At 44.9% G+C, this 19,222-nt stretch overlaps 1 protein-coding gene and 1 pseudogene across 1 annotated transcript in view; both read left to right on the forward strand.

Moving 5' to 3' along the window:
- LOC125348723 (zinc finger protein 709-like) overlaps positions 1-7,883 on the forward strand; it is a 39,305-nt gene extending 31,422 nt beyond the window's left edge. The window contains exon 4 of the mRNA XM_048342213.1: positions 6,271-7,883. Within this exon, the coding sequence (XP_048198170.1) occupies positions 6,271-7,408 (1,138 nt within the window). The 3' untranslated portion in view covers positions 7,409-7,883. The remainder of the gene's footprint in view (positions 1-6,270) is intronic.
- Positions 7,884-8,364: 481 nt separating this feature from the next.
- LOC125348787 lies at positions 8,365-15,920 on the forward strand (annotated as a pseudogene).
- Positions 15,921-19,222: the final 3,302 nt, after the last annotated feature.

Genomic DNA, 19,222 nt, shown 5'->3' on the forward strand with positions numbered 1-19,222 from the left:
TGAACTCCAGGCCTGGGCTTTGTTCCTGGGCTTCTTTTGCTCAAGGTTATCGCTGGGCTTCTTTTGCTCAAGGTTATCGCTGTACAACTTGAGCCACTGCACCACTTCTAGCTTTTTCCGAGTAGTTTATTGGAGATAAGAGTCTCACAGACTTTCCTGCTCGACCTGGCTTCGAACTGTGATCTTCAGATCTTAGCCTTCTGAGTAGCTAGGACTACAGGGGTGAGCCACCGGCGCCCAGCAAACCCGGAGTATTCCAAAGATAAGGAAAGCTGTGTCTCAGACCAACAGCCCTGTTTCCTAGCCTTGCTGTTTGTAGAAGTGAGAAATCTTCCATTCCTGCAATAATCAAATGCCAAATTAACCTCTCGATCTCTCACCATCGTTAACTTTGTAACGTTCATTCTAGGTTTCAAACACACAGTTGTTTCCCCTAACGGCCCAGGGCCGTTAATCGCCCTAGAATTGCACTATTCCCCCACAACTCAGACATGGTCGGTTGTCGGGCTTGACCTCAGGGCCTGAGCACTGCCCTTTTTGTGCTCAAGGCTAGCACCCTACCACTTTGAGCCAGAACTCCAAGCTTTTTTTTGGCCAGTCTGGGGCTTGAACTCAGGGCCTGAGCACTGTCCCTGGCTTTGCTTTTGCTCAAGGCTAGTAGCACTGGGCCAACTTGAGCCACAGAGCCAATTCTGGCCTTTTCTATGTATGTGGTGCTGAGGAATTGAACTTAGGGCTTCATGTATACAAGGCAAGAACTCTTGCCACTAGGCCATATTCCCAGCCCAACTCCAGGCTTTTTGCTGGTTAATTGGAGATAAGTGTTTCACAAACTTTCCTGTTTGGAACCACAATCCTTAGATCTCAGCCTCCTGAATGGCTAGGATTATAGGTGGGAGCCACCAGTGCCCAGCAGGAAAGTTTTTTTTTTTGTAATTTATTTATTAATTAAAAATTTTTTGACAAGGTGTTGTGCAAAAAGGGTACAGTTACATAGTAGGGCAGTGTGTACATTTCTTGTGATATCTTACACCCTGTTTTTCTTTCTCTTCCCTAGGTCAGGTAGACATATATACAGTACACAATGTACCAAGAACATATACAGTAGCCACGTGGCCTACGCCCAAGAAAATTTGCCTAGGGCTTTAAATGTAATGTCTACAATAGACAGTATGTCGACAATAGTCTTATATGAACGTACATACATAGCTTTTTTATTTTTTATTTTTTTATTTTTTTTATTTTTGGCCAGTCCTGGGGCTTGGACTCAGGGCTTGAGCACTGTCCCGAGCTTCTTTTTGCTCAAGGCTAACACTCTGCCACTTGAGCCACAGCGCCACTTCTGGCCATTTTCTGTATATGTGGTGCTGGGGAATTGAACCCAGGGCCTCATGTATACGAGGCAAGCACTCTTGCCACTAGGCCATATCCCCAGCCCTCATACATAGCTTTTGAGCTATTGTATTCCACTGAGAGGTCACTTTTTTTTTGGCCAGTCCTGGGCCTTGGACTCAGGACCTGAGCACTGTCCCTGGCTTCTTCCCGCTCAAGGCTAGCACTCTGCCACTTGAGCCACAGCACCGCTTCTGGCCGTTTTCTGTATATGTGGTGCTGGGGAATCGAACCTAGGGCCTCATGTATCCGAGGCAGGCACTCTTGCCACTAGGCTATATCCCCAGCCCCGAGAGGTCAATTTTTGACCTTTATATGTTGAGTAGTTGTTTGGTTTTAGTTACATAATGTTGGGTCGCTGACCCAGTCCTGTGGGAAATACCATTTGACAAGCAGTTTTTGGTTTCACAGACCTGGTCTCTACTGTCTCTCCATCACCTCATCTTAACAGTCAAATATCAGGGAGATCATGCCCCTTTGTTGTCTCGCTCAACATTATTTGTTCAAGTTCCCAGCAGGAAAGTTTTGTTGACCCCTCCTGAAATGTTTGTCTTGGGATTTTTGGAATTTTGCACTGGCTTCCAAAAAATGACATCATGGTGACCCTGAGTTCCTTCTAGGAACATGCATTGTTCACCTTTCTTTTTTACTTGGCATTACTCATCAAACATGCCAGCTTTTCAGTTAGGATGGTAAAGTATTTCTCAGTGCTGCTCAAATTTGGTGAAGGGGAAGGGTCAGCTTCATAACGTCTTCATGTGCTCCTGTAACTTGGATCCAGTTCTCCACATAACAAGTTGAGGACAGTGCATAAAATGTTGTCAAACAAGGGAGTGTATTAGAGACTCATTCATCACTCCCTACGATGGAGATTCATCATTCATTCATCCTTTCTTTCTAGAATGTAACAAAATTCCAAACTGAGAGCAGGATTATAGACTTATTTTGCATGGATTTTAAGAGAATGTTTTTGGTTACTTAGTATGATGGGTTTACTTCTCATATTTATTTTTCCTGACAGGTGATCCATGTTTTGAGCAACTTTTTCTTTTTTTTTTTTGCCAGTCATGGGGATTGAACTCAGAACCTGGGCACTGTCCCTGAGCTTCTTTTGCTCAAGGCTAGCATTCTACACTTGAGCCACAGAGCCACTTCTGGCCTTTTCTGTTTATGTGGTACAGAGGAATGTAATCCAGGGCTTCATGCATGCTAGGCAAGCACTCTATCACTAAGCCACATTCCCACACTGTGTAACTTTTTCCAAGGGTACTGTCTTAACTCCTCTCTGAGTATAGCTTTCTTTTTTTAAAAAATCTTGTTTATTTGTTTTTGTTGCCAGTCCTGGGGCATGGACTCAGGGCCTGAGCTTTTTTCTATGTATGTGGTGCTAAGGAATCAAACCCAGGGCTTCATGTATAGGAGGCAAGCACTTTACCACTAGGCCATATTCCCAGCCTCGAGTATAGCTTTCTTTTTTTTTTTATTTTTTATTTATTTTTTATTTTTTATTTTTTGGCCAGTCCTGGGCCTTGGACTCAGGGCCTGAGTACTGTCCCTGGCTTCTTCCAGCTCAAGGCTAGCACTCAGCCACTTGAGCCACAGCGCCGCTTCTGGCCGTTTTCTGTATATGTGGTGCTGGGGAATCGAACCTAGGGCCTCGTGTATCCGAGGCAGGCACTCTTGCCACTAGGCTATATCCCCAGTCCTCGAGTATAGCTTTCTTAAGAAAAGTGCTAGACATACATTGAAGGAGAAATTAGAGATGACCCAGCACAGTCTCTGTCTTTGTCTCCATCCCGATCTGTCTGTCTGTCTGTCTCTGTCTCTATCTCTCTCTCTCTCTCTGGTCCTGGGGCTTGAACTCAGGGTTGGTATTTTACCACTTGAGCCACAGCTCCATTTCTGGCTTTTTGCTGTTCATTGGAGATAGAGTCTCTACTTTTCTCTCTGGGCCAGCTTCAAACTGTGATCCTCAGAGCTCAGCTTCCTGAGTAGCTAGGATTACAAATGTGAGTCACTGTCACTTGGCTCCAACAGTATATCTTAATTATGATCTACCTTCCCGAGGGATGTCCTACTCACCTGTTGCCCTTAGCAATAATTCATTTCTTCCTCTCATTGGCTGGGGAGGGGCAATGACTCTGGATAGGAGGAGTCTGATGACTAAGTCATAGAATGAAAGAATGTTGGGAACTTCTCATGAGTTGTGTATAGACTCCTGTGCTGACTGTCCCACCCTTTCACCTCTGTGCACTGTGTGTGGTGGTTTAGGAGGCTGTGACATTTGAGGACGTGGTGGTGAACTTCACCTTGGAGGAATGGGCTCTGCTAAACCCTTTCCAGAAGAAACTCTACAGAGATGTGATGAGTGAAACTGTCAGGAACTTGGAATTTTTAGGTAAGGGTGACAACATTCCTTTATTCATTTGTATAACACTGCTAATGAGAGGTGTTCATTGATATATATAATATAATAAGGAGAATGCTTTAGTGAATAAGTAGTATCTCAATGTGCAATAAATATTGAATCTAATACAGTTTCTAGATATTCTAATAATTCTAAATATTTTCCTGGGTCTGTATTTTTAGGAATAAAGTGGCAAGACCAGCATATTGAAGATCAGTACAAAACTCCTGGGAGAAATCCAAGGTACTCTACACTCATAAGTCAAAGTGGTATTCCTGGAGAGAAATACAGTATCCTTATAAAGATATATGGATACATACACACATACACATATGCACGCGCGCACACACATACACATATACACATTCTTATGTTTTTGGTGCCAGTCCTGGGGCTTGTACGTAGGACCTTGGTACCATCCCTTGTCTTTTTTTTTTGGCCAGTGCTGGGGCTTGGACTCAGGGCCTGAGCACTGTCCCTGGCTTCTTTTTGCTCAAGGCTAGCACTCTGCCACTTGAGCCACAGCGCCACTTCTGGCCATTTTCTGTATATGTGGTGCTGGGGAATCGAACCCAGGGCCTCATGTATATGCGGCAGGCACTCTTGCCACTAGGCCATATCCCCAGCCCCATGTCTTCTTTTTTTTACCAGTCCTGGAGCTTGGACTCAGGGCCTGAGCACTGTCCCAGAGCTTCTTTTTGCTCAAGGCTAGCACTCTACCTCTCGAGCCACAGCACCACTTCTGGCTTTTTCTGTTTATGTGGTGCTGAGGAATCGAACCCAGGGCTTCATGTATGCAAGGCAAGCACTCTACCCACTAGGCCATATTCCCAGCCCCTCGTCCCTGATTTTTTTTTTGTCAGTCCTAGAGCTTGAACTCAGGGCCTAGGTACTGTCCCTGAGCCTCTCCTGTGCTGAAGGCTAGCACTGTACTACTTGAGCCACAGCACTACTTCTGGCTTTTTCTGTTTATGTGGTACTGAACAATTGAACCCAGGGCTTCATGCATGCTAGGCAAGCACTCTACCACTGAGCCACATTTCCAGTCATGTCCCGATCTTTTATGCTCAAGATTGGTGCTCTATCACTTGAGCCATGGCTCCAGCTCAGCTTTTTGCTGGTTAATTGGAGATGAGTCTCATGGATTTTACTGCCTGAGCTGGCTTTGAACTGTGATTCTCAGATCTTGGCCTCCTGAGTAGCTAGGATCATAGGCATGAGCCACCAGCATCTGGATCATTAAATCATATTTTTATTTGAATTCTTTGTTGTTGTCACAGTTGCTGTCTGTATTGCAGAGTCATTTAGCAGTTGTAGGCTCAAGTGACCCTTCTGTCTCAGCCTCCTGAATACCTGGGACCACAGATATATACTGTCATGTAGTCATCAAGAGAATAGCAAAACAAAGCTGAACAGATAAGCCTATCGTTTAATGTTTTTAACCTTCAACAATTTTGGCACTCTTGCCACTAGGCCATATCCCCAGCCCCTCAACTTGATTTTTACATGTTAATTTGATTGGAATTAGTATTAAGAATCTCCATGGGTGATGATGGGGATGGTCAATTATCTTACATTCCAAACATCTATTTTAAGAGGTTAGCTGGGCACCAGTGGCTCATGCCTGTTAGCCACTCAAGCTAATAACAGAGGATTGTAGTTCGAAGACAGCCTAGGCAGGAAAGTCTCTTGAGATTCTTGTCTCCACAAGCCACCAAAAAGCCAGAATTGGAGCTGTGGTCAAGTGGTAGAGCACTCGCCTTAAGTGAAAAGCTGAAAGCTGAGTTCCAGCCCCAGGACTGGCACCAAGAAAATAAAGAATTCCAAGAGGGTATAAAGTCCTAGCTTTTCCTGATAGTATTAATAATATAAATGTAATTCACATTAATATACAATGAACAGGAAACAGAATCTTACTAATAATGTTCATTAAAAATAGCATATACTATACCAAAGTTTCCTTATGGTATTTCCATATGTGCATATCCTATACTTGGGTTAATTTTACCTCTTCTGTTTTTCATCTTTCCTTCCAGCAGTCATATAATAGAGAGATTCCTGGAAGGGAAGGAAGGTGATGAACAGTCCAGAGAAATCTTCCTCCAGGCTCCAGATCGCAAGCTGAGTGAGGAAACTGGAGGAAGCTCCTGCGAATGCAGTGTGTGTGGACAAACCTTCACTGATCCAACATCACTTCATTCACACCTGAGAGTTCACCGTTCACACAAAGCACAGGAGCCTCAGGAGGAAGGGACAAACACGCCTCAAGATCAGCAAGGTGGCAGAGCTGTCAGTGAGCGCCCCTCACAGCCAGTGTCTGAAAAGACTCACTCTGCAGAGAAGCCTTGTAAATGTAAGGTGTGTGGAAAATCTTTTTATTCTGCCAGCTCATTTGAAGCTCATGAAGGAACTCACTCAGGAGAGAAACCCTACCGATGTGGACAATGTGGGAAAAGGCTAAGTACTCCCAGATCCCTTCAGATACACGAAAGAACGCATACTGGAGAGAGGCCCTATGAATGTCAGCAATGTGGCAAGGCCTTCAATTGCCAGAGTTCTTTCCAAAGACATCAGAGAATTCACACGGGAGAAAAACCCTACAAGTGTAAAAAATGCAGCAAAGCCTTCAATCGTTCGAGTTCCCTTCGAGTCCATGAAAGAACTCACACGAGAAACAGTGGGTCCCGGGAATGTAAGGAATGTGGGAGCACTTTCTTCTCTTTCTCCAAGTTTCAGAGGCACATGATGCTTCACACTGGCGAGGGTCCTTACAAGTGTGAAAAATGTGGAAAATCCTTCACGAGTCCCACTTACTTGCAAATACACGAAAAGGCACACAGTGCAAAGAAACCGTATGAGTGCAAACTATGTGGGAAAACCTTAAGTAACCCCACTTCCTTTCAAAGACACGAAAGAACACACACTGGAGAGAAGCCCTTTGAATGCAAAGAGTGTGGGAAAGCCTTCAATTGCCAGAGTTCCTTTCAAAGGCACGAAAGAACGCACACAGGAGAGAAGCCCTATGTGTGTCAGAAGTGTGGGAAAACCTTTAGTCGCTCTGCCTACCTTCAAATCCACACGAGGGTTCACAATGGGGAGAAACCCTATGAATGTAAAGTGTGCGGCAAAACATTTACCAGTTCCAGCTCCATTCGGGTCCATAAAGGAACTCATACTGGACAGAGACCTTATCATTGTCAAGAATGTGGGAAAACCTTCACCTGTTCCAGTTCTTTACGGAGACACGCCATTATTCATACCGGAGAACGGCCCTATGAGTGCCCCCAGTGTGGGAAAGCCTTCAGTCGTGCCAGCTCCTTTCAAAGGCACGAGCGCATGCACACGGGAGAGAAACCCTACGAATGTGCAGAATGTGGCAAAGTCTTCAGTAGTTTCAGTTCTTTTCGTGTACATCAAAGAACCCACACGGGAGAGAAACCCTACGAATGTGCAGAGTGTGGGAAAGCCTTCATTTGTTCCAGTACCTTTCGGAAACATGAACAGACTCACACTGGAGAAAAACCCTATAAGTGTTCAAAGTGTGGTCAAGCCTTCAGCCGTTCTCGAAATTGTCAAATCCATGAAAGAGCGCACAGCACACGGGTGTGATAGTTCAGAATGAGTGAGTTGGCTTCGGTACTTCTAGTTTCTAGGACAGTGTGAGACTGTACAGTGGTGAGAAACCCTATACTTGCCGTGGGGTGCAGTTTTGGTGTCTCAGTCCAAAGCCTATGAGAGGTAGATACATGGGGGAGAATCTGCACCCCGCCGCCATGCTGGGATTGCTGTGCGCCTCACCATGCCTGGCCTTTTCTGGCCACCTGTGAGTGTTTTGGCTATATTTTGTTGCCTCTTTCTATACCTCAGTTGTTTTTTTTCTCCTCCTTGAACCCTCTAGATAATATATTAGCAGTTATAGGCCATGGCTCTTAACTTTTATGTAGTTCAGTGGCAGAGTGTTTCTCTAGCATGTACATGGCCCTGGGTTCAAATTTTAGCCCTAGAAAATAGAAAAGTCCCTTCATCTCTGAGGCTTGCTAGTATTTATTTATTTATTTATTTATTTATTTTTCTTGTGCCAGTCCTGGGGGCTTGGACTCATGGCCTAGGTGCTTTCCCTGAGGGTTTTTTCCTCTCAAGGCTAGTACTCTATACCCACTTGACCATAGCTCCACTTTTGTCTTTTTGGTGATTAATTGGAGATAAGTTTCATGGACTTGTGTGTTCAAGCTGGCTGTGAACCACAATCTTTAGATCTCAGTCTCCTGAGTAGTTGTGCCACACACATGCACACACATGTATATATTTCTAATTTTTGTGGCCTGAATTCAGCCTGGGCACTAATCCTGTGCTTTTGTCAACTTGGAGATAAAAATCTCATGGACTTTCATGCTGGGTTGGCTTTGAACTGTGATCCTCAGATGTCAGCTTCCTGAGTACTTGGGATTACAGGCATGACTTACAAGCACCTGGCTGACTGCTATTTAAAAACAATGAAGTCTAGGCTGGGCCTCAGTGGGCACCATTGTGTTGTGGACAAGGGTACCCATGCGCTGACAGACTAAGCTGCAGTGGTGGCCCTGCTCCGAGGTGTATTTGTTGTTTCTGAGCTCACACACCATCTGGAGCTTATGGTCTTCTGAAAGACTTCACTGCTGCTGACTTGACTGAATTTGCTGCCACGGCTTTGCTGCTGGCAAAGTCCTACCCATCGACAGTGTCATTCACTGTCAGCCAAGTTGTGCAGAGCTCTTCAGATGCTGCATACTTGGTGAGACCTGTTGGGTGTGAGTCCTGACCGAGATCTCTGCTCTTCCTGTCAACATGCTGTGTGGCTCTGGTTTCCAGTCCATTGTGTGTGGGTGTCAGGAATTTTGTTAAAGGTACAGAAATTGTCTTTCAGTCTCTCCCTGCTGTGTTTTGGAACCACGTTTAGATTTGCTTTCAAGCTGGACCACACTTTGTGGGCAGGACAGATTGGCATGCTACACTTCCCAGGGACTTTGTGTTCTGCAGCAGAGGACCTTATTGTACAGCATAAAATCAGCAGAGAAGACTGACAGAGCAGAGATGGAAGGCTGCTAATGATGCAGGCTGCTTTAACGAGGAAATGGCACCAATTGAAGACTCATAAAGGAAAACAGACAATGAGCATTTCCGGCCCCAGACAACACTGGAGCAGTTACACACACTTCCTAATGTTTTCAAGAAGGAAGGCAATGTCACAGCAGGGAATGCATCAGGAATATCAGGTGGTGCTGGAGCTGTCATAGCCGGCGAAGATGCTGTTAACTGGGAAGAGTTGTGAGCTACTTTGTCCCTGGGTGTGATCCTTCCATCCATGGTTATTGGTCCTGTCCCTTCATCAGTGGGGCCCTGAAGAAAGCTGGCCTGTGTTTTCAGGACATGGATTAGATGGAGGTGGATGAAGCTGTTGCTTCCCTGCACTTGGTTGTTGAGAAGAGCTTGACAGAGCCGTAGGCTTGGGCCCTGCTGTGGGGATCGGGGTCAGCACGCCTGGCTGATGAATCAAGGTGCTATGGTGGGAAGCACGCAGTTTGGTCATGTTGTGTTGGAAGTGGCCTGATGAGTCTAGTGTCCCACTCCCAACCTGGCCAGGCCACAGGAGAGCAGGTGACCTGCAGCACAGCTGCCATCCTGCCACACCCCACCACTGAATTCAAGTTTGAACAAGCCTTGATGAGGCCAAGTGCATTCCCAAGCAGATGCCCCTACCATAGGTGGTGGGCGCTCTCGAATCTGCTCTGACTAATATGTGATCTTGAACTAAAGCTTAACAGTGCAGGGCCTCTAAGGAAGCCTGTCCTTGCCAAATAACCATTGTGTATGTCTTAGATAATAGGAAATTGAATGTTACCTGAACTAAAAAGTAAATTTACCACACCAATAGGTGTGTTGTCAGTGTTAAGTCAGTGTTATACAGTGTTAAGTCAGCTGATTTTGCCTCTCAAAATATCACAGCTGTTTGACTTGCAACATTAATCCTTGGTTGATAACAGTATTAAAACCATACAAGTTGCTCGTTGATGCTTCATTTTCAACAGTATTCAGGAGAATAAATTGCTCCACAGACTAATCCACTTACAGCTTATATGAAGGCATTGTTTCTCAGGTAAGTGTTTGGTATTATATTGCTCGTACTTGCCCTGGCAGGCTCTCGGCCTACAGTTGAGGCTGTGTCATGAAATAGAGAAATCTTCATGTTTTCTCCTGAATCCACTGTTCTGTTGCAAATACTCAGGGTACCTTTGAGATGAGGTACCTGTTTTGTGATGGGGTAGAATCTTTTGTGTTAGTGCTTGATAGTTGTGTCTGTGACTTGTGGTCTCTGACTATAAAGAGGTGGTCTGAGTTCTGAAACTGTTCTTCCCATGGACAAACTTCTTGATATGGGACATAAAAATACCCTGGTATTTTCACAGTGTAGTACCCAGCCCTGAGCTGCCATCACACAAACCTAGAGTTGATGGCAGAAGTCTGGCAGAAATCAGTGGCTCATACATTTAATCCCAGCTACAGAGGAGGCTGAGATCTGAGGATTGTGGTTCAACCATACTGGGCAGGAAAGTCTATGAGGCTTAATTCCAATGAACTATCAAAAAGCCGGAAGTAGAGCTGTGGCTCCAGTGGTAGAGCAGTAGCCTTGAGCAAAACAATCTCAGGGACAGCACCCAGGTACTGCATACCAGCTCCCACACCAGCACACACACATACACACACACACATAAGTTGATGGCAGAAGGCATTCCTCTGTTCTTATTAATGCAGAATGAGGTCTCAGGAACAGGGAATGGAGGAAGTAGGGCAAGAGCTAATGTTTCACTTCAACAAAATTCCTCACTGAACCCTACTGGGAGGGAAGTAGTTGTAGTTGAGTCTTATCAGCCTGATCTGGGAGGGTGAATGAAGGTCCAAGCGTTGGTTCAAATGATAGAATCTCAGTCATCCCAGATTTATGTGTGAATATGTATATATGTGTATGAATATATGTGTATATACATCTAGAGTATGTATACATATCACATAGTATATATACATATATGTGTATGTCCATATCTATATACTCTATAGATATGTGTATCTCTATAGTATATGGAATATAGATATGTATATATAGAATAGAATATGTATGTGTATAGATATACCTATATCCTATCCCCTTGCATATATATATGAATATACATTTGCAGGGCTGGGTAATAGAACTTTGTTTTGCATATGTTAGGCAAATAACCATGTCCTACAGATTTTCAATAGATTTGATGTTGATTGCCGGACCATTTCTAGAGTCTTGATGCAGTTGGATACTTAGATAATTTTTACCACTTTGTTGGGGGAGAGAGCAGGTTCACAGAGTTCCTTCATATCCTGTTAGAGGTTGTGTTCATGGATAGTGCATTAAGGTTTATGTTATTTGAGTCACAGTGCCATTTCCGGTTTTCTGGTGGTTAAGTGTCACTGAATTTCCTGCCTGGGCTTGCTTTGAACCTTGATCCTCAGATCTTAGTCTCCTGAGGAGCTAGAGCTCACAGGAGTGAGCGAGCCACTGGCACCCAGCTAATTTTTTTTCAATGAGATGATGTCATTGGCTTTGTGGTATGTGTATGATGGAGGTAAGAGTCTCATGGACTTTTCTGCCCTGGCTGGCTTCAAGCCATGACAGATGTCAGCATCCTGAGTAGTTAGGATTACAGGTGTGAGCCACCAGTGCCTGGATAGTGTTGGGGTCTTTTTGAACCCTGAGAGCCTTAAGGTATTCCTGGAAGGCCCCAGACTCGCCATTTCAGCACGGCCCAACTCGGTTCCTGGTAAGCTCCCAGCTCCACCCATAAAGTAGACACTGCCTTGAATATTCTGCACACCTGTGTGTTCAGAGCACCTGGTGAAGCCCCAGCATCCCACACAGGACAGAATAATTTGTTTAAAAGGAAACATGCTGGGGGCTTGTGGCTCAGTCCTGTCATTCCAGCTACTCAGGTGGCTGAGATATCTGGTTATTGGTTCAAAGCCAGCCTGGGCAGGAAAGTCTGTGAGCCTCTTCAGTTAATTACTAAAAAGCGAGGTGGAGGTGTGGCTCAAGTGATGGAGCTCCATCTAGCCTTGAGCAAAAAGCTCAGGAGCAGCGCCCAAACCCTGAGTTCAAGCGCACACGTACACGCGCCCACACCCCACACAATCTAAGCCTGGACTGAAGCCAGAGGTCCCAGCACCGGTGTGGATGGTTGCCCTGGAAACGGGGCGGGTACCAGGAGTGTCCATCAGGCTGCACCGGAAGCGGAGGTGGCGTCCTGGCCGGCGGGCGGAAGTGCTTCACGACTCTCCAGGCTGTGGCGCGGAGCGGAGGCGGGCGTGGCGGGAGCCGGGCGCGCCGCCCCTCCCCTCCCCGTCAGCCCCGTGGTCGGCCGGGTCCCCTCCAGTGCCCTCCGGGCCCCGGGGCTGTGGTGGCGGCGTGGGGGTCGTGCGGGGGGCCGTGGGGTCCCCAGGCTTGTGTTGCTCCCGAGCTTTCCCCTGACCCGGAGGCGGGCTGTGAAGGGTGAGTGAGGCCTGAGGTTGGTGCTCGCCGTGTAGGCCAGGCTGGCCTTAAACTCGAGGTCCCCTCAAGTGCAGGGATGGCTGGTGTGCACCGCCATCCGTGGTAATGAAGAAATACATTCCCACAGTTCCTCTGGGCGCCCTCCACCCCCGTTCCCGACTCCCCACTCCTCTCCCCGGTGCGAAGCAACTTGATTTTTCAAGGACACTGTTTCAGTTATCAGTCCCCACCCTCAAAGGGGCAGATGCCTCTTTTTTTTGGTGCTGGTCCTAGGGCTTAAACTCATGGCCTGGGTGCTGTCCCCGAGCTTGCTTTCCCTCCGTCCCTCCCCCTCCCCTCGCTAACGCTTTACTATGAGCCAGAACATAGTCTATGTCTGGCTTTTTGGCGATTCATCGCAGATAAGAAACGCATGGACTCATTGGTGTGTTGCTCACTGCAGACATTGTCAGCAGAGACATACTTAAAATCGTCTGGGTTCAGACATGGGCCTGAGCAGTTGGGCTTTATGATGTTCAACTTCTTGACTCCTCTCCCAATTCTGGAGCGGTGGCCACATTCCTGATATTTTTTCTAGTACCATTGCCATGTTATTCCCAAGCTCGTTTAGTTTTGCTGCTTCTGACATCAGTAAATGAGTGAGGAATTGCATTGAGAAAATTTGACTGTAGTTTTGTCTGCCTCAGAATGTTTCACATGCCCTAGTGCTTGAATTTTTTTTTTTTTTTTTGGTACCAGTTCCTAGGGCTTGAACTCAGGGCTTGTGTACTGCCCCTGAGCTTCTTTTTGGTTAAGGCTAGCGCTCTATCACTTGAGTCACAGCTCCACTTCCACCTTTTGTGTGTGTGTGTGTGTGTGTGTGCCTGTGTGTGTATGTGTATGCATAATTACAGGTAAGAGGGTTATGGACTTTTCTACCCCCTCCCCCCTTTGAAGAGATCCTCAAATCTCAGCCTCCTGAGTAGCTTGGCTTATAGGCTTGAGCTACTGGTGCTCGGCTTGAAGCTATTTTGGTCTTGTGAATAATACTCAATGCTTTTACTATACCAGCTTCTAACACATTTACTGTACCAGTTTCTCAACACATTAAGAGAAAATTTCAAGTTCACAATTTCAGGAAGTATCAGTGGAGTTTATCAGTTTACTTTCAATTCTATTCCTCCACTTATTTTTTTTTCATGAAGTTTTATCAACATATAGGATTATACACACATTTTATTGCTAGTATAAAGGTGATGTACAGGGGTTATATAATTTACTTTTTCCTTGTACTCAGCGAGAGCTGAGTCTATTACTCATTTCCTAAGGGGTGTCTGTATGACATAGTCTCTCCTGTGCAATATGTTCTAATTTTTTTCCTGTTTTAATCATATATTATTTTTGTTGTGGTCTTTTTCTGTGTGCCAGTCCTGTGGCTTGTACTCAGGGCCTGGGTGCTATCCTTAAGCCTTTTTTAGCCCAAGGCTAGCATTCTCCCTCTTGAGCCACAGCTCCCCTTCTGGCTTTTTTGGTAGTTAATTGGAAACAAAGGGTCTCATGGTCTTTCCTGCCTTAGCTGGATTTGAACTGTAATCTTCAGATCACAGCCTTCTGAGTAGCTAGGATGACAGGTGTGAACTAACTGGCACCCTCCTTGTGAACATTTTTTTATTTCAGGTTGAATGATGGGAATAGAATAATATGCTTCCTCTTTTTAATATATATTTATTCAATGAAATACTAGAAATAAAGATATCAGGAATGTGGTCACCTCATGTAGCTGGTCTGTACCTTGTGAGGTGCTGTGACATTGTGAGACAGTAACAAATGAAATAGAAGCTTTTCGTGCTGCGGGTAAATGGTGTTAATGCTTGTTTCATCATACTGTATGCCTGTTTTTCATTTCTACAAGGTGAATTGCAGGGGTCCATTTGGGAGCAATTGAGCTCCTAATGACCACAGTGAAAAATGTACAAATCAGTTCCATATGCTCTTATTGCTGATAATTCTTTATTTTTTTGCCAGTCCTGGGCCTTGGACTCAGGGCCTGAGCACTATCCCAGGCTTCTTTTTGCTCAAGGCTAGCACTCTGCCACTTGGGCCACAGCGCCACTTCTGGCCATTTTCTATATATGTGGTGCTGGGGAATCGAACCTGGGCTTCATGTATACAAGGCAAGCACTCTTGCCACTAGGCCATATTCTCAGCCCTGCTGATAATTCTTGAGAAAGTGAATGTGTCCTGTCTATCATTTCTTTAGGATAAATGTTTGGAGTTATGTGTATGAACTCTTGATGAATCCATTACAGACTCCTGTGCCTCAGGTGACTGCTTCCTTCTGGTAGCATGTCTGGGATGTCCCAGGACTCTGTGACCTTCGGCGATGTGGCCGTGACCTTTACCTCAGAGGAGTGGGCTTTGCTGGATATTTTCTAGAAGAAACTCTGTAGAGATGTGGTGTGGGAAACCTTGCAGAACTTGTCTTCTTTTGGTAAGGATGATATTCCTTCACTTACTTAAATGGATAACATGTTCTTTTTGAGACTTTGGAGTTTGAATCTAGGGCCCAGCATGTGGTCTAATCACTTTATTACTGAAGTACCTCCTCAGCCTTATTGCTTCCCCTGCTTTTCTCTCCCGTCCTCCCCTCCGTCCCTTCCCTCAGGGGATTGATTCTGGCCCCTCACACATAAATGTTTTATTGTTGATCCAATTCCAAATCAGAAAATGTGTCTCTTGCCCATCAAGATTTACCAGTATTAAACATGGAAAAAGAATACTTTGGTGAATAAATGAGGCATGTTCCCGACCATCTTAAACTACGGCACAATAATTTATGATTTTTCTCTCTGTATTTTAGGCAAAAAGTGGGAAGATGAGAACTTCGATGATTGGAGCCAAAATTCAGGAGGGTATTTAAGGTAATTTTAAGCACCCTGACAGTAATGTGCTGGAAGGGAACCTTGTAAGTACTGAGCGCTAACGGATTGTGCCACTGGAGCTCTTGGAAGGGAACCTTAATAGTTGATGCCGTGTTTATTTGACACAGGGGTCTGGCTGTGTTTATCTGTGGCCTCCCCACTTTTGGGCTTGTTACCAACCTGCCTTATTTTAGTCTCTTGAACAGGTGGGATGGCAGGCAACTGTCAGCTCTTTCACTGGCATGATGGCATAAAAATGTACACATTGGGGTTGGAAGTATGGCTCAATGGTTAGAGCGCTAATCGACGAGGGAAACAGTTTGAGTCATGGTTTGGGACCTCGATTGTTAAAAAAAAAAAGTACAAATAAAAAAAGGACATGTTTAACAGGTTTCTAGTTTATTTATTTGTGAAATATGTTTCACTAGAAATGTATAGTTATATATAACACATGATTTCAGAGATTACACAGTAGCAAAACATACTAAGAAACGGTAAGGTCTACCCGACCTCCCTCCAGGGGGCTACATGCAGATGCCCCCTGCCTGTTTGAGTCTGCGCCTAGTACCTGCGCTCCCTAGGTAACTGGCCCACCTGGAGGCAGTTACCTCCCCCTTCTCTGAGATCACATCTAATCCACCTGGCCATACCTCCTGCCTTTCTTTATATAATCGGCTTAACATGAGTCCCCACTCTTCTCTTTCGGAGTGCAGACTCAATATATATATTGCCAGTCCTGGCATTTGAACTCAGGGCCTGAGCACTGTCCCTGGCCTCTTTTTGCTCAAGGCTAGCACTCTACCACTGAGCCACAGCACCACTTCTGGCCTTTTCATGCATGTGAGGCAAGCACTGTACCACTGAGCCACATTCCCAGCCCGTTTAATTCTTTAACAGTGTATTTGAGTGGTTGCATATGTGAGGTCCTGTAATATGTGTCTTTCTGTGTCAACATCTTTTTTGTTTATGTTGCCAGTCCTGGGGCGTGGACTCAGGGCCTGAGCACTGTCCCTGGCTTCTTTTTGCTCAAGGCTAGTACTCTACCGCTTGAGCCACAGCTCCACTTCCGGCATTTTTCTCTATATGGGGTGCTGAGGAATCGAACCCAGGCTTCATGTATACGAGGCAAGCACTTTTACTACTAGGCCATATTTCCAGCCCCTGTCAACATCTTTTATTTTAAAATTTTTTAGTGTTATTATAAAGGTGATGTACAGAGAGGTTCCAGTTACATAAGTCAGGTAATGGCACATTTCTTTTTGGACAGTGTCACCCCTTCCCTTGCTCTTATCCATTTTTTCCCTCTCATCACCACCCATAAATTGTATAGTTCATACAATGTAGTGTCTAGTGAGTACTGCTGCTGTATTTGCTCACCTGTTGTCCCCCCAAAGACAGATGAACAAACAAGACAAAAAAACTCAGAAACAACAAAGAAAAAAACCTCATTTCCATTTCCTGAGTTTATTTTGATAAATATTATAAAAAACTTCATTTCCATTTCCTGAGTTCATTTTGATATTTTATATAAATCATAATATCTTGCCTTTCATCCATGCTAGGACAAGTGGCTGGGTCTTTCCTTTTCCTTCCTTCTCTTGCCCCCACCCCCTCCCTTTTCTTAACCATTCATCATTTTGGACAGGGTCTTGCTGTGTGGTCCAGGAGGGTGTGGAGCTCCCGGTCTTCATGTCTCAGCCTATTGTGGGATTTCAGATAATGTGCTTCCATGTCTGGTCAGAATTTCTGTTTTTTTTTTTTTTGGTGGCTGGGCTTGGGCTGGCTTTAAACTGCCAACCTCAGATCTCAGCTTTCTGAGTTCCCTAGGATTCCCCTCCCCCCTTTTTTGGTGCCAGTACTGGGGCCCAAACTCAGGACCCTCCACTCTTGCTTGACTTTTTTTTAAAGCCCAAGGCTGGTGTTCTACCACTTGAGCCACACCTTCACTTCTGGCTTTGTGCTCATTAACTGGAGATAAGTTTTATGGATTTTTCTGCTTGAGCTGGTTTTGAACCCACTCCTAAGATCTCAGCTTCCTGAGTAGGTAGGATTACAGGTATAAACCACCAGTGCTTGGCTTGTGGGATACCTTTTTGAAAGGGTGAATCGTATTCAGTTTTGTGTTTGTGTATTTTCTTTTTGCCAATCCTGGGGCTTGAACTCAGGGCCTGGGCAGTCCCTGAGCTTTTTTTGCTCAAGGCTAGCACTCTACCACTTGAGCCACAATGCCATTTCTGGCTTTTTCTGTTTATGTGGTGCTGAGGAATCGAACCCAGGGCTTCATGCATGCTAGGCAAGCACTCTACCACTAAGCCACATTCCCATTCCATGTGTCACATTTCACTGTGACAATTTAGGTTGTTTCCATATCTTGGGTATCTTGAATAGTGCTGCAGTGACCTTGAAAGTGCAGAAATGCTCATGAGGTCATGTTCCCTTACTTTCGATCTATACCCAGTGGAAAGCCTGCTGGGCTATACAGCATTTCTGTTATTGATTTGGTTAGAAACTTGCATGCTGTTTCCTATAGTGGATTAGCCAATTTATGCTGTTAGCAACAATGTAAGGGTTGTTTATGTTCACTCCTTTGTCAACATTTGTTATCTTTTGACTTTTTTTTTTTTTGCCAGTCCTGGGCCTTGGACTCAGGGCCTGAGCACTGTCCCTGGCTTCTTCCCGCTCAAGGCTAGCACTCCGCCACTTGAGCCACAGCGCCGCTTCTGGCCGTTTTCTGTATATGTGGTGCTGGGGAATCGAACCTAGGGCCTCGTGTATCCGAGGCAGGCACTCTTGCCACTAGGCTATATCCCCAGCCCCATCTTTTGACTTTTTGATAATAGCCACTTTACTAGGTCTGAAGTGATCTCCTACGTGATGCTTATTGGTGATACTTATTGATTAGTTGAACAGCTTTCGTATACCTTTGGGTTCGGGGCCAGGGTGCTGTCCTCGAGTGTCTCTGTGCTCAAGGCTGGTGCTCTCCCCCTGGAGCCACAGCAACACTTCCAGTTTTTGAGTGGTTCATTGGAGATAAGAGTCTCTTGGGGACTTTTCTGCCAGGGCTGGCTTCTAACCTCGTTCCTCAGATTTCAGCCTCCTGAGTAGGCAGGATTACATGTGTGGGCCTTTTAATTTCCCCTTTGAAGTTTTTTTTTTAAGTTTCCATTCAATGATCATTTAGGAGCACCTTAGTTATCTACAAGATATTTATGAAGTATCTGAGATTGTTCCTGTTACTCATTTCTATTTTCCTATTACTGTCCTAGGATACTCAGAGTCCCATGTGAGAAAGTTAGTATATTAATGAAATTTTGAAAACATAAAAAATGAATTCAGCTTCAAAATAAACATTCATTAGTCATTCACTAACTCATTTTGGCGAAATAAAAGTAATGTATGGTAAATACATATTTACAGATAGGATAGATGTTCACTCAGCTAAGTAGAAACAGAAAGTCCACATATGAAAATTGCTTAAACTATATTAGAGACCATAATTATGTTTCTCATTTTTTTTCTTTTCTTTTGCTAGTCCTGGGGCTGATCTCAGGGCCTGGCATTGTTAAGCTTTTTTTTTGCTCAAGACTTGAATCACAACTCCACTTTTGGCTTTTTGCTAGTTTCCCACTCAGGCTGGCTTTGAACTGTAATCCTCAGATCTCAGCATCCTAAGTAGCTAGGACTACAAGCATGAGCCACTGGTGCTGGGTCTGTTTTTTCAGTTTGTAGAGCAATAACATTCTAGCTAGTCTGTGAAAGTAAAGAACATTATCACTGTAAAGAAATTATTAGCCAGATTTAAAACTTACACTGAGCAAAAGAATGTCCTATTGGAGTAAAACCTTAGAAAGGTCGTGTGCCCACAGTGTGCATGTGCCACCCATCTCCCATAGGTATTCTGTTCCTGACACTGCACACAGACTGGGTGAGATGCTGGAATGTGGAGAGAAACCATGGAACCATGAGCAA

Source organism: Perognathus longimembris, chromosome 3, assembly GCF_023159225.1.
Source record: "Perognathus longimembris pacificus isolate PPM17 chromosome 3, ASM2315922v1, whole genome shotgun sequence".
Lineage (NCBI taxonomy): Eukaryota > Metazoa > Chordata > Mammalia > Rodentia > Heteromyidae > Perognathus > Perognathus longimembris.